Below are 15,219 nucleotides of genomic sequence, written 5' to 3' on the forward strand. Positions count from 1 at the left end.
TGACGTAACAAGGGGCAGAGTGTGCCATGTGTATACTATCTGCAGTGTATATAATAAGGGGTTCTCGTGTGATACCTTCTGTAGGGTCAGAGGTTAGATTAGTGACGTAACAAGGGGCAGAGTGTGCCATGTGTATACTATCTGCAGTGTATATAATAAGGGGTTCTCGTGTGATACCTTCTGTAGGGTTACAGGTTAGATTAGTGACGTAACAAGGGGCGCAGAGTGTGCCATGTGTATATTATCTGCAGTGTATATAATAAGGGGTTCTCGTGTGATACCTTCTGTAGGGTTAGAGGTTAGATTAGTGACGTAACAAGGGGCAGAGTGTGCCATGTGTATACTATCTGCAGTGTATATAATAAGGGGTTCTCGTGTGATACCTTCTGTAGGGTCAGAGGTTAGATTAGTGACGTAACAAGGGGCAGAGGCGTAAAGCTGAGATATGTGATCAGATGCAGACAGCCTTCAGGGGTACTGATTGTTCCCACTCAAAATGTCACTTCTTTAAAGGGACAGTCTACTCCAGAGTTTGTATTGTTTAAAAAGATAAATAATCCCTTTATTACACTTGTCGCCAGTTTTGCATAACCAACATAGTTATATTACCATACTTTGTATCTCTGTGATTACCTTGTATCTTAGCTTCTGCAGACTGCCCCCTTATCTTGGTTCTTTTTACAAACTTGCATTTTAGCCAATCAGTGCTGACTCCTAGGTAACTCCACGGAGTGAGCACAATGTTATCTATATGGCACACATGAACTAGCATTGTCTAGCTGTAAAAGAAACCCTGTCAACATGCACTGAGATAAGAGGCGGCCTTCAGGTTTTAGAAATTAACATATGAGCCTACTTAGGTTTAGCTTTCAACAAAGAATACCAGGAGATCAATGCAAATTTGATGATAAAAGTAAAATGGAAAGTTATTTAAAATGACATGCCCTATCTGAATCTTGAAAGTTTAATTTTGACCCTTTTCCCCATTTTCCTGCAGTGAATAAGTATAAATGTATTGCAGCACCCATTCCCCTCTCAGCATTCAGAGGTTTACAGATCCCTTGGTCTTCACAATTTATCCTGCATTTAATAGGCTGCGCTGCATTTAATAAACTGTGCTGTTTTTCATAAACTGTGCTGCATTTAATAGGCCGCGCTGCATTTAACAGGCCGCACTGCATTTAACAGGCCGCGCTGCATTTAACAGGCCGCGCTGCATTTAACAAACTGTGCTGCATTTAACAAACTGTGCTGCATTTAACAAACTGTGCTGCATTTAACAAACTGTGCTGCATTTAACAAACTGTGCTGCATTTAACAAACTGTGCTGCATTTAACAAACTGTGCTGCATTTAACAAACTGTGCTGCATTTAATAGGCATCGCTGCATTTAATAGGCATCGCTGCATTTAATAGACTGTGCTGCATTTAACAGACTGTGCTGCATTTAACAGACTGTGCTGCATTTAACAAACTGTGCTGCATTTAATAAACTGTGCTGCATTTAATAAACTATGCTGCATTTAATAGGCCGCGCTGCATTTAATAGGCCGCGCTGCATTTAATAGGCCGCGCTGCATTTAATAGGCCGCGCTGCATTTAACAGGCCGCGCTGCATTTAATAGGCCGCGCTGCATTTAATAGGCCGCGCTGCATTTAATAGGCCGCGCTGCATTTAATAGGCCGCGCTGCATTTAATAGGCTGCGCTGCATTTAATAGGCCGCGCTGCATTTAATAGGCCGCGCTGCATTTAATAGGCCGCGCTGCATTTAATAGGCCGCGCTGTATTTAATAAACTGTGCTGCATTTAATATGCCGCGCTGCGTTTAATGGGCCGCGCTGCGTTTAATGGGCCGCGCTGCGTTTAATATACTGCACTGTATTTAATAGGCCGATCTGCATTTAATAGACTGTGCTGTGGTGGTAACTAGCCATAGAACAAGCTATTATGCTATTGTTCGTTCTCAGGTTGAGCGCTTCTCTCTTTTAACTTGCAATGACATTTAGGGAGTCTCCCTAAGTGTGATGCGGTAATCCAGACGTGGACCCGTTGCTCAGTGTGCCTAGAGGGATATGGCTGCACCTCACTGATGAGGCCCACAATAGGCCGAAACGTACATCTGGGGTTTTGCTGTTTCTCTTGTTCACAGAGGGATTGCCTGGTATTTCGGGGCTGGACTGCACTGTGAAGTCAGGATCAGACTGATATGCTACAGGAAAGTTCTTCTCTGTGAAAGGCACATATTGAGCAAACAGAGGCTGCTTCTAGGGTGGTAACTAGCCATAGAACAAGCTATTATGCTATTGTTCGTTCTCAGGTTGAGCGCTTCTCTCTTTTAACTTGTGCTGTATTTAATAGGCCACGCTGCATTTAATAGAACACACTGTATTTAATACACTGTGCTGCATTTAATAGAATGCACTGTATTTAATAGGCCGCACTGCATTTAATAGGCCGCACTGCATTTAATAGGCCGCACTGCATTTAATAGGCCGCACTGCATTTAATAGGCCGCGCTGCATTTACTAAACTGTGCTGCATTTAATAGACTGTGCTGCATTTATAGGCCACGCTGCTTTTAATAGGCTGTGCTGCGTTTAATTGGCCGCGCTGTATTTAATGGGCGCGCTGCATTTAATGGGCCGCGTTGCGTTTAATGGGCCGCGCTGCGTTTAATGGGCCGCGCTGCGTTTAATGGGCCGCGCTGCGTTTAATGGGCCGCGCTGCGTTTAATTGGCCACGCTGCGTTTAATAGGCCACGCTTCGTTTAATAGACCGCGCTGTATTTAATAAACTGTGCTGCCTTTAATAGACTGTGCTGTATTTAATAAACTGTGCTGCATTTAATAAACTGTGCTGCATTTAATAGACTGTGCTGTATTTAATAAACTGCGCTGCATTTAATAAACTGCGCTGCATTTAATAGACTGTGCTGCATTTAATAGACCGCGCTGTATTTAATAAACTGTGCTGCATTTAATAGACTGTGATGCATTTAATAGACTGTGATGCATTTAATAGACTGTGCTGCATTTAATAAACTGTGCTGCATTTAATAGACTGTGCTGCATTTAATAGACTGTGCTGCATTTAATAAACTGTGCTGCATTTAATAAACTGTGCTGCATTTAATAAACTGTGCTGCATTTAATAAACTGTGCTGCATTTAATAGACTGTGCTGCATTTAATAGACTGTGCTGCATTTAATAGACTGTGCTGCATTTAATAGACTGTGCTGCATTTAATAGACTGTGCTGCATTTAATAGACCGCGCTGTATTTAATAAACTGCGCTGCATTTAATAGACTGTGCTGCATTTAATAGACTGTGCTGCATTTAATAGACTGTGCTGCATTTAATAGACTGTGCTGCATTTAATAGACTGTGCTGCATTTAATAGACTGTGCTGCATTTAATAAACTGTGCTGCATTTAATAGACTGTGCTGCATTTAATAGACTGTGCTGCATTTAATAGACTGTGCTGCATTTAATAGACTGCGCTGTATTTAATAGACTGCGCTGTATTTAATAGACTGCGCTGTATTTAATAGACTGCGCTGTATTTAATAGACTGTGCTGTATTTAATAGACTGTGCTGTATTTAATAGACTGTGCTGTATTTAATAGACTGTGCTGCATTTAATAGGCTGTGCTGCATTTAATAGGCTGCGCTGTATTTAATAGGCTGCGCTGTATTTAATAGGCTGCGCTGCATTTAATAGGCTGCGCTGCATTTAATAGACTGCGCTGCATTTAATAGACTGCGCTGCATTTAATAGGCTGCGCTGCATTTAATAGGCTGCGCTGTATTTAATAGACTGTGCTGTATTTAATAGGCTGCGCTGCATTTAATAGGCTGCGCTGCATTTAATAGGCTGCGCTGCATTTAATAGGCTGCGCTGCATTTAATAGGCTGCGCTGCATTTAATAGGCTGTGCTGCATTTAATAGGCTGTGCTGTATTTAATAGACTGCGCTGCATTTAATAGGCTGCGCTGCATTTAATTGGCCGCGCTGCATTTAATTGGCCGCGCTGTTTTTAATAGATGGTGCTGTAACGCTCAAGAACTGAAGTCTGGCAATGTTATAGATACATTATTCAGTGATGAAAAACTCTCATCTGTGGTTTTAATATCAGTCTATAAATTTAAAAAGGGCATAACAGTAAAATGTTGTAATTTGCTAAAACATTTCACTATTGCTTTACGTCCTTCCTCCCTAGTGCTAAAACAGTTAAAATCTGCACTGGAGTGATACTCCCCCTCCTGAGATGGATATAGCCTGTGAGCCCATCAGAAACAGCATACAGTATGTGTTTAGCGTTTAGTTATTGAGACAGGAAGTACATAGTAACCCCAGAGTGCAGTGTAACTTTGTGATTGTTAAACACATATATGCACTCAGTAATGTGAGAGTAACCATTCTAGTGGGAAATGAAGTTCCAGTATGTGACCCTGCAACCAGACTGATATGAGAATTAAAGTTCATGCAGAAGCTATGATGGCTTCACTGGCAGATGTGACCGCCGTGCTTACAACTATTGATATCTATTTATATCCTTGCATCTGTTCCACACCCAGCTCAGGTGTCTAAATTTAGCTGTTTCTTGTTGTAAAATGAGTTTGTAGAATACGATTTATTAGAAACCGGTCAGGGTAGTACGCAAGTTAACCTAGAAGTGACATGATAAACCGGACTAGTGTATTCATTTACATATCAGGGATACAGCCCCTCTCGTGTGCCACACAAACCGTGACCTTTGTTAGCATAAATTATCATACGTAATCATTCAGATTAACACACAAACACAAGCTGTTGGATGCTTTTGAACAATCATTTATTACGCATTAGATTTCCAAATCCTTCACTGTAACTGGCTACATATTGCTGTAGTTTAGTTGGCATTGATCTGATCCTTAAACAGACAGTAAAGTTATTCAGACTCAGCATGCAAATTAAAAAAACAACTTGCTTAATTCTCTTGGTTTTCTTTGTGGAAGAGTTTTGGAGTGTAAATGTGCCTGTAGAATTCTATAACTTTGCTACAGACATTGGATAAAATCACAATCTTTACACAAGATTATAAAAGGATTTATCTGCACAAATCCCTATAGACTTTAATGGTGAATTTAGAAAAATCATTAAATAGCTTTACTAATGTTAAATCAATGCACTTCACAAGACCTCCAACTCTTGTCTAATGTGTTGAATAGCTAGTTTGTCAGGTACTCCTTGTTTATGTGACAGATCTGCAGCCGTCCTCTCACCCTCCGCTCTAGTTACCTACAATATTGTCATTGTCTATGTCTGTTGGTTTAGTAATGAGAGTAACACACAAATACCTGTAGAGTTTTATATCTTAAAGGGATACAAACCCTTTTTTTTTTTTTCTTTTATGATTCAGATAGAGCCTGCAATTTTAAGCAACTTTCTATTGTACTCCTATTAATGTTTCTTTGTTCTTTTCACATCTTTATATGAAAAAGCAGGAATGTAAGCCTAGGAGTCGAACAATTTTTAGTTTAGCACCCTTGGTAGCGCTTGCTGATTGGTGGCTACATTTAGACACCAATCAGCAAGCTCTACCCATGTGCTGTACCTAAAATGCCACTGGCATAACTGTGAATTGTTACTGCTGAAAATACAGATAGCGGCAGACGATGAAGATCCGATGACACAGCTAGTTTTTATGACGTGTTTCAATGTGATCTACTTATATATGCTAAGAAATTCGTAATAGTGCAGAATACACTAGAGGTGCAAATATCCAATTGTTTGAAAAACAAATAATGAAGTTGAAATATTTTGACAAGATTTATTCATCAACAGAGCAAACACGTCATTTGGTCATTTTATTGGTTCTACCTATTAGCTAGAGAAATATATTAATAACAAAATAAATGTTTTGGTACGTTGATGATATTCCAGCTTTATTATTGATTCGGCAACTGTTACAGATGTTTAACTAGTCACTATTGGCTGAGAGAGGAATGGAAATCATACAACAGTCTTCTTATCTACTGGTATAAAGAGTTGTGTGATCTGGTAAAGATGGGATCATGTGGTTCATAGGAGGGAATATATAATGTAGGATAATTGATATAGGGGGTTTGTAATTTAATTGTCTATAAATGTAAAATATTTTATTATCATCATCCTTTATTATCAGGGTTTTCACAGCCTGGGGGCGTTATAATGTAGCTGGGTGGGAGCACAATTATACTTAAACTATCCAAAGCGCAAATTAAGTGCATCTTTTATCGTAAACTGATGTAATAATTATTTGTGCAACAAAGATAGAAAACAAAATATTAGTATGTCAGTTGTGCGGGGCAGCGGGATAATGCCAGTCAGTCAGCGCCAGTCAGTTGTGCGGGTCAGTGAGACAGCTCCAGTCAGTTGTGCGGGTCAGTGAGACAGCTCCAGTCAGTTGTGCGGGGCAGCGTGAGTGTGTGGGGCAGCTGGACAATGTTGATGTGCAGAGCAGTGGGTCGATGTCAGGATGAGGTATTGTCCTACTGTCTGCTTTTCTCCAGATCCCTCTAACGTGAACCCTTTCATATTGCAGAGTTCTGCCGCATCGACATCCTCCTCTGCAACCATGACGACGAGCTTCTCAGCTTCGAGGCCGTGATGAGCATTCACAAGCAAATGGATGATGATGCCAACGGTAACGTGGATGTTGAGGAGAGCGACGAGGTTAGTGCAGATATAGAACTAATGGGCGACCAATGTATCAAACTTCTCATTAGTTAAAGGAACAAAAATCTAAATTAAAGGGACATGGAACCCACATTTTTTTTCCTTTTGATTGAGATAGAACACACAATTTTAAACCGCTTTCCAATTTACTTCTACTATCTAATTTGCTTTGTTCTCTTGGTACCCTTTGTTGAAACACATTCATAGGTAGGCTCAGGAGTAGCAATTCACTGCTGATTGGTGACTACACATATGACTCTTGTCATTGGCTCACCCAATGTGTTTAGCTAGCTGTAGCTATAGATAAAATAACAAGGGCACTACAATGGTAAACCCCCAATTTCATATATAAAATATTTTTTCAAATCTGTGTACAGGAAATACAGCACATTTGTATTACTGGGTGGAGCTCTGCATCTGAGAAACTGTTAATATGATGTGGGAAACTGAAAAACCACAAAAGGATACATTATAGACTGACATCGGCACAACAACAATCTGCTTAAGCATAACTTTTATTTACAACTTACAATATGGGACCAAAAGAAAAATAATGCAATTTATTGAAAATCTAGTGCGCTTCAGTGTTATAATTTCCATCTAAAGGGGAGGAGAGTCCACGGCTTCATTCATTACTGTTGGGAATTAAGAACCTGGCCACCAAGAGGAGGAAAAGACACCCCAGCCAAAGGCTTAAATACCTCCTCCACTTCCCTCATCCCCCAGTCATTCTTTGCCTTTCGTTACAGGAGGACGGCAGAGGAGTGCTAGTGTTTCGGAGTAGTCTCTTATGGAGAGTAGTACTCTTTGCTGTGGGACTGGAGTTTTAAGTAGTCCTGTCAGCCTCTCAGTGAGAGCCTGGGCGAAAGAAAGAGTCCGGAGATGCAGGGAGAGTCTTTCTGCGAAACCATCCCGACTCATATTAAGAGCTCCATAAGCAATCAGCATTGACGAGTTTCGCTGCCTGCTTTCTTCACTCAAGTCCATGTCAGGAGCGAGGCTACTACCCTGTCAGACTTGAAGGGCCTTGTTCCTGTTCAACGGCGTAGATTCTGGTAAGATGGTTTTATTTTTTATTAATAATGATAACATAGAAGACAGGGTCACAGTGTGGCGCATTTTTAGCTTTACAGAATCAAAGGTTAATATTTCTGGAAGGGGGATTATTGAACAGGGCGGTATTTATACTTAATATTGTTTATTGTGTCACTGCTGCGTTATATGCGAGATGAGGCTCTGGCAATGTGTGGAACTTTCAGGTTACTTGCGGACATTTTGTGCGGCCATTTTTTTTGCGTTTTTCCCTAGTGCATGGGGTGGTCCTGCCAGGCATTCCATGTGACTAGGTGTGGCCATCTATCCTTCCTGTTGATCTGTGGCGCAGGAGACGTAGCGGTTTCTGTAGTCCGGCTCCTAGGAGGTGGTGAGTGCCCTGGCTATTGGTTGTATAAAGGTGCCTTTTTAATAAATAAAGTTAGTCTAACCAAGCACGCAAGCGATGGAGGACTCTGACGCGTTGGAAGGCTCTCCTTCCTTATTAAAGTCTCATTCCTGTGTTTATTGGGAGGAGGTTCTGGTAGATCAGCCTGCTCAACTATGTTCCACATACTTTGATAAAGTTTCAACATCTAAATGTAAACGGATGACTAATACTACTAAGCCGTCCACCTCTGAGGGTTCTTCGTCCCAGGAGGTGCGTTCCCTACATTCATCTCCGATTGCACATGCAGCACCCCGGGGTCCAACCGTTACTCCTTCAAGAGAGATTAGTTGGCCGTCAGACTTTGCGGACCAACTGAAATCGGCGGTTTTGAAAGTGATCTATGCCTTGCCACGTTCTTCTAAGCGCAAGCGTAGGGTTTATCATAGTGGCCTGGCCCAGGGTTTGTCCTCGCCAATAGAAGATCCAGAGGCTCTATAAGATGACGAGGCCCATTGCAATTCTTCGGAGGAGGCCCCTTCTGGGTCGGAGTCCGTGTCATCTAAACCTCCAGCGGCGGAAGAGCCTGGTTATAGGTTTAGGATGGAGAATTTGTGCTTTCTGCTTTGGCAGGTGCTTGCTACTCTGGAGGTTCTGGAACCTCAGCTACCGGAGTAACCTGCGATTCCTAAGCTTGACAAGGTATACGAGGACAGGGTAGTGCCTCAGTCTTTCCCGGTTCCCGTTAAGATGGCTAATATTATTAAGAACGAATGGGAGTGATTAGGTTCTTCCTTTTCCCCTTCTTCCTTTTCCCCTTCTTCCTTTTCCCCTTCTTCCTTTTCCCCTTCTTCCTTTTCCCCTTCTTCCTTTTCCCCTTCTTCCTTTTCCCCTTCTTCCTTTTCCCCTTCTTCCTTTTCCCCTTCTTCCTTTAAAAAACTTTTCCCTGTTCTGGACTCTCAGCTTGAGCTGTGGGGGACCATCCCTAAGGTGGATGGATCTATCTCTACGCTCGCGAAGCGGACGACTATTCCCCTTGAGGATAGTTCGTCGTTTTAAAGAGCCCATGGATAAAAAGCTGGAAAACATGTTGAGAAAGATGTTTAAGCACACAGGGTTTGTTTTTCAGCCAGCAGCGGCCGTTGTGGCGGTCGCTGGAGCTGCGATTTATTGGTGTTAATCCCTGTGTGAAATGGTCGAGGGGGAGACATCCATCGACGTGATACAGGAGAAGATTAAGGCACTGAAGATCGCCAATTCTTTCATCTGTGATGCCAATATGCAAATTATTCACCTGAATGCTAAGGTGTCAAGTTTTTCTGTTTTAGCGCGCAGGGCTCTGTGGCTAAAATCTTGGTCTGCGGACATGACCTCTAAGGCGAGGCTGTTGTTCCTGCCTTTGTCTCGACGGGCTTCTTGCTCTGCTTAGACTTATTCCAAGATTGAGCCGGCTTCCAAGATCCTTTGGACTGGCCGGCTTTTGCGGCAGGTTGCTAGTGCTGGGCCTTATCGGTGCGAAAGGGATGAAAAGTAGATCCTTTAGGCTTAGCCTTCTTATCCTGCGTTAGGAATGCTCCCTTGCCTCCCATAACCGTGGATATAATCGAATCAAATCCAAATCGTCATGAAGGGGCGGCCCCCTAATCACGTAGGGGGCAGATTATCTCTATTCTCAGACGCATGGTTGCTGGACGTTCAGGACCCTTGGGTTTTAGAGTTGGTCTCCCAGGGTTACAGGATAGGGTTCAGATCCCAACCCGCGCGAGGGCAGATTCCTCCTGTCAAACCTGTCTTCAAGACAAGGAGAGGCCTTTCTAGAGTTTGTAAGGGATCTTGCATCTCTCTGGGTTATCGTACCAGTACCCCTAGCAGAAAGGGGTCTAGGGTACTATTCCTACCTTTTTGTGGTTCCAAAGAAGGACACGTTCTGCCCGATTCTGGACCTAAAGTGTTTAAACAAGTTTCTGAGTGTTGCATCGTATCTTTTACAAATTTGATGTTTTTGCTTCTGCGGAAGCTGTTTTTGGGAGAAAGGTTTTGCAGGCTGTGGTGCCCTCAGATTAGGGTCCGCCTTTTGCCCTCCCGGTTTCATTCTGTGTCTTCTAGAGCCTGGGTATATGTTCCCAACAGTAATGAATGAAGCCATGGACCCTTCTCCCCTTTAGATGGAAAACATAAATTATGCTTACCTGATAATTTCATTTCCATTGAGGGGAGGAGAGTCCACGGCTCCTGCCCGTATTTCTGATGGGCGGACCTAAATTTTATTTATCTTCTGGCACTGTTTATACCCTGATATTTCTCCTACTGTTCATTGTTCCCTCTGCAGTATGACTGGGGAATGAGGAAAGTGGGGGAGGTATTTATGCCTTTAGCTGGGGTGTCTTTGCCAGGTTTTTGTAATAAAGTAATGAATGAAGCCGTGGAGACTCCTCCCTTCGATGGAAATTAAATTATCAGGTAAGCATAATTTATGTTTTTAGCTGCCTTATAAGCCGGTCATCACAAGAATAACAATAATGGGATTAATAATCTATAGTAAAAACTTTAACAGCACAATCTGATGCGCAACCTGTAATAATCGTTATAAGTAATTCTATAATAAGACCTCCCATGACACACAGTCTAATAAAATACCCTAACCAAACATGGTATATTATTATTCTGGATACCGTGTTATTTAAAGTTATAGGCTAGAAGTGTTTCCCAACCGCGGTCCTCGCCTACCCCCAACAGTCCTGGTTTTCATTATAGCTGAACCAGTGCACAAGTGAAGTAATCAGCTGATCAGTAACCATGGTTACTAACCTGCTCTCATCCTTCAGCTGATTATTTCAACTGTGCACTAGTTCAGCTATAATGAAAACCAGGACTGTTGGGGCTACTTGAGGACCGGGGTTGGGAAACACAAGGTGGAATGTGTGTGAATCTCCTGTGTAGTAATCATCACATTAGAAATAAAAGGTGTATTGGTCTTGTTTATGGGTCCTAGGTAAGGATACGAATAAGTAATAATTATCTTCTCATGTAATTGGCTGGCAAGTTGGAACTAATACAAGTAGTAGTATTGTTATTATTATTAGGTATTTGTAGAGTGCCAACAGGTTCTGCAGCGCTATGAACATAGGTGGTATATAAAAAACGATTACAGGGATTAAATGGGGAGAGAGGGTCCTGCCGAGAGTTGCACTGTTGTAGTCGGCTCTTTGCAATGTGAACTACAAACAGCTGGGCTCATAGGCTTACATGCTATGGGGTTTTAGGGGTTTTAGTGGAGATAGGAAGGTTAGTGTAGGTTGTAAGCGTCCCTGTAAACCTAGGGTAGAGTCGTGTAGAGCGAGGCAGAGAGTTCCATAAAATGGGAGCCAGTCTTGAGAAATCTTGTAGACGGGAGTGTGAGGAGGTAACAAGAGAGTGGGAGATCATGAGCGAAGGGGAAGGGAGGGAGAGTATCTGGAGACAAGGTCTGAGATGTAGGGGGGAGCAGTGCAATTGAGGGCTTTGTGTGTCAGAGTGAGAATTTTGTGTTTTAATCCTGGAGGCAAGAGGAAGCCAGTGAAGGGATTGGCAGAGAGGTGCAGCAGATGAAGAGCAGCGTTCAAGGAAGTTGAGTCTGTGAGAGGCATTCATTATGGATTGTAAAGGATCTAGGCGGCAGGTGGGGAGACCAGAGAGGACAGAGTTGCAGTAGTCGAGGCAGGAAAGGATGAGAGAGTGAATTAAAGTAAGTAGTGTTGAGCTAGCTCCCAGTAATGCGCTGCTGACCCTTCAACAAAAGATACCAAGATACTGAAGCAAATTTGATAATGGAAGTAAGTTGGAAAGTTGTTTAACATTATTGTTCTATCTGAATCATGAAAGTTTTATTTTGATGAGACTGTCCCTTTAAATGTGAGAATTCAGACAGAGCAGCACTTTTAATCAAATTTCTAGTTTGCTTATCAAATGTACTTTGTTCGCTTGCTATCCTTTGTTGAGGTGTAAACCTAAGTATGCTGATAGGGGCATGCACATGTCTTTAGCGCACATAACAGTGCAGTTTGCTGGCTAAAGACATGTGCACACTCCTGTGCTTACAGAATTGTTCTTTAACAAAGGATAATAGTACTTGGCACAATTTATAAAGGGAATAAAAACATAATCATGTCCGATCTATGCTTTTCTCTGTACTGTCCCTTTAAGTAGGGATGTAAAGGTGAATTCAATTCAGTTGCTGGTAACCAAGTTAAACTAAAAATGACTCTGACTTTACTTTGTGCCATTATCTGTAACATAAATGTGAGTAAATGCCACCATTACTGATTGAGTCGGTAACATAAATGTGAGTAAATGCCACCATTACTGATTGAGTCGGTAACATAAATGTGAGTAAATCCCAGCATTACTGATTGAGTCGGTAACATAAATGTGAGTAAATCCCACCATTACTGATTGAGTCAGTAACATAAATGTGAGTAAATCCCACCATTACTGATTGAGTCGGTAACATAAATGTGAGTAAATCCCACCATTACTGATTGAGTCGGTAACATAAATGTGAGTAAATCCCACCATTACTGATTGAGTCGGTAACATAAATGTGAGTAAATGCCACCATTACTGATTGAGTCGGTAACATAAATGTGAGTAAATGCCACCATTACTGATTGAGTCGGTAACATAAATGTGAGTAAATCCCACCATTACTGATTGAGTTGGTAACATAAATGTGAGTAAATGCCACCATTACTGATTGAGTCAGTAACATAAATGTGAGTAAATGCCACCATTACTGATTGAGTCGGTAACATAAATGTGAGTAAATCCCACCATTACTGATTGAGTCGGTAACATAAATGTGAGTAAATCCCACCATTACTGATTGAGTCGGTAACATAAATGTGAGTAAATGCCACCATTACTGATTGAGTCGGTAACATAAATGTGAGTAAATGCCACCATTACTGATTGAGTCGGTAACATAAATGTGAGTAAATGCCACCATTACTGATTGAGTCGGTAACATAAATGTGAGTAAATGCCACCATTACTGATTGAGTCGGTAACATAAATGTGAGTAAATCCCACCATTACTGATTGAGTCGGTAACATAAATGTGAGTAAATCCCACCATTACTGATTGAGTCAGTAACATAAATGTGAGTAAATCCCACCATTACTGATTGAGTCGGTAACATAAATGTGAGTAAATCCCACCATTACTGATTGAGTCGGTAACATAAATGTGAGTAAATGCCACCATTACTGATTGAGTAGGTAACATAAATGTGAGTAAATGCCACCATTACTGATTGAGTCGGTAACATAAATGTGAGTAAATGCCACCATTACTGATTGAGTCGGTAACATAAATGTGAGTAAATGCCACCATTACTGATTGAGTCGGTAACATAAATGTGAGTAAATGCCACCATTACTGATTGAGTCGGTAACATAAATGTGAGTAAATGCCACCATTACTGATTGAGTCGGTAACATAAATGTGAGTAAATCCCACCATTACTGATTGAGTCGGTAACATAAATGTGAGTAAATCCCACCATTACTGATTGAGTCGGTAACATAAATGTGAGTAAATGCCACCATTACTGATTGAGTCGGTAACATAAATGTGAGTAAATCCCAGCATTACTGATTGAGTCGGTAACATAAATGTGAGTAAATCCCAGCATTACTGATTGAGTCGGTAACATAAATGTGAGTAAATCCCACCATTACTGATTGAGTCGGTAACATAAATGTGAGTAAATCCCACCATTACTTATTGAGTCGGTAACATAAATGTGAGTAAATCCCACCATTACTGATTGAGTCGGTAACATAAATGTGAGTAAATCCCACCATTACTGATTGAGTCGGTAACATAAATGTGAGTAAATCCCACCATTACTGATTGAGTTGGTAACATAAATGTGAGTAAATCCCACCATTACTGATTGAGTTGGTAACATAAATGTGAGTAAATCCCACCATTACTGATTGAGTCGGTAACATAAATGTGAGTAAATGCCACCATTACTGATTGAGTCGGTAACATAAATGTGAGTAAATCCCACCATTACTGATTGAGTCGGTAGCATAAATGTGAGTAAATCCCACCATTACTGATTGAGTCGGTAACATAAATGTGAGTAAATCCCACCATTACTGATTGAGTCGGTAACATAAATGTGAGTAAATGCCACCATTACTGATTGAGTCGGTAACATAAATGTGAGTAAATGCCACCATTACTGATTGAGTCGGTAACATAAATGTGAGTAAATGCCACCATTACTGATTGAGTCGGTAACATAAATGTGAGTAAATCCCACCATTACTGATTGAGTCGGTAACATAAATGTGAGTAAATCCCACCATTACGGATTGACCCTTTGGGTTCCCTGAGCTAATTTATCTGTGGAATAAACCCAGGAAGTCAGGTGGCAGAAGATAGTAAACATTTTAGAAATGTTGCCCCTATTTTGGCTGATCGCTGCCCTTTCATCTCCTGCTAATGAGACCTCTTATGACCCTGTGTCTGCTCTCTTGTTCCATGTCTGTAGCTTAGCTCTTCCCACCCTCGTTCTGCTCTTCCTTTCTGTCTGTGTCATCCCTGCTTACTCTCGCTGGCCGTAGCTCTGGTCAGTTTGTGCCCTGCTTGTGTCCCCTTTGTTGCTTGGATCTTGTTGCCGGGGTCACATGTTTGCTGCGTGCATGTGTCACTTTTACTTACTCCTCTCCTGCTCTGAGCATTATGTTATCGTTCAGCAGAGAGAGGGATCACTTTCCTGATGCCTCTTCCCAAGCTAAATATACTGAACAACAGCTGAAGCTCCCAGATAGGGGGGTAGGGGCCTTGCACTGGTGACTCTGCACAAAAGTCAGTGCAGCAGAGTAGTGGTGGTCAGCGCTGGGCATTATCCGTACTCTGCACTGTACTGGTTCACATGCAGAAGTCTGTTATCAGGCAGCACAGTGCCACCTATGAACTTACACTGCACAATAGAAGTTATACGTATAGCACAGCTATCTCTCCTTCTAATAGTACATCTCTCTGTGTGTTTATAGTTGTTTACTAGAGAACCCAAGTGACTGGGGAAGTAGACATTTAT

At 41.7% G+C, this 15,219-nt stretch overlaps 1 protein-coding gene across 4 annotated transcripts in view; it reads left to right on the top strand.

The window, feature by feature from the left end:
• STIM1 (stromal interaction molecule 1) overlaps nucleotides 1-15,219 on the top strand; it is a 601,163-nt gene that overhangs the window by 237,229 nt on the left and 348,715 nt on the right. For all 4 annotated transcript variants that reach the window (XM_053708828.1, XM_053708825.1, XM_053708827.1 and 1 more), the window contains exon 3: nucleotides 6,572-6,702. In XM_053708828.1, coding sequence (XP_053564803.1) covers nucleotides 6,572-6,702 — 131 coding nt within the window. The remainder of the gene's footprint in view (nucleotides 1-6,571; nucleotides 6,703-15,219) is intronic.

Source organism: Bombina bombina, chromosome 3, assembly GCF_027579735.1.
Source record: "Bombina bombina isolate aBomBom1 chromosome 3, aBomBom1.pri, whole genome shotgun sequence".
Taxonomy (NCBI): domain Eukaryota; kingdom Metazoa; phylum Chordata; class Amphibia; order Anura; family Bombinatoridae; genus Bombina; species Bombina bombina.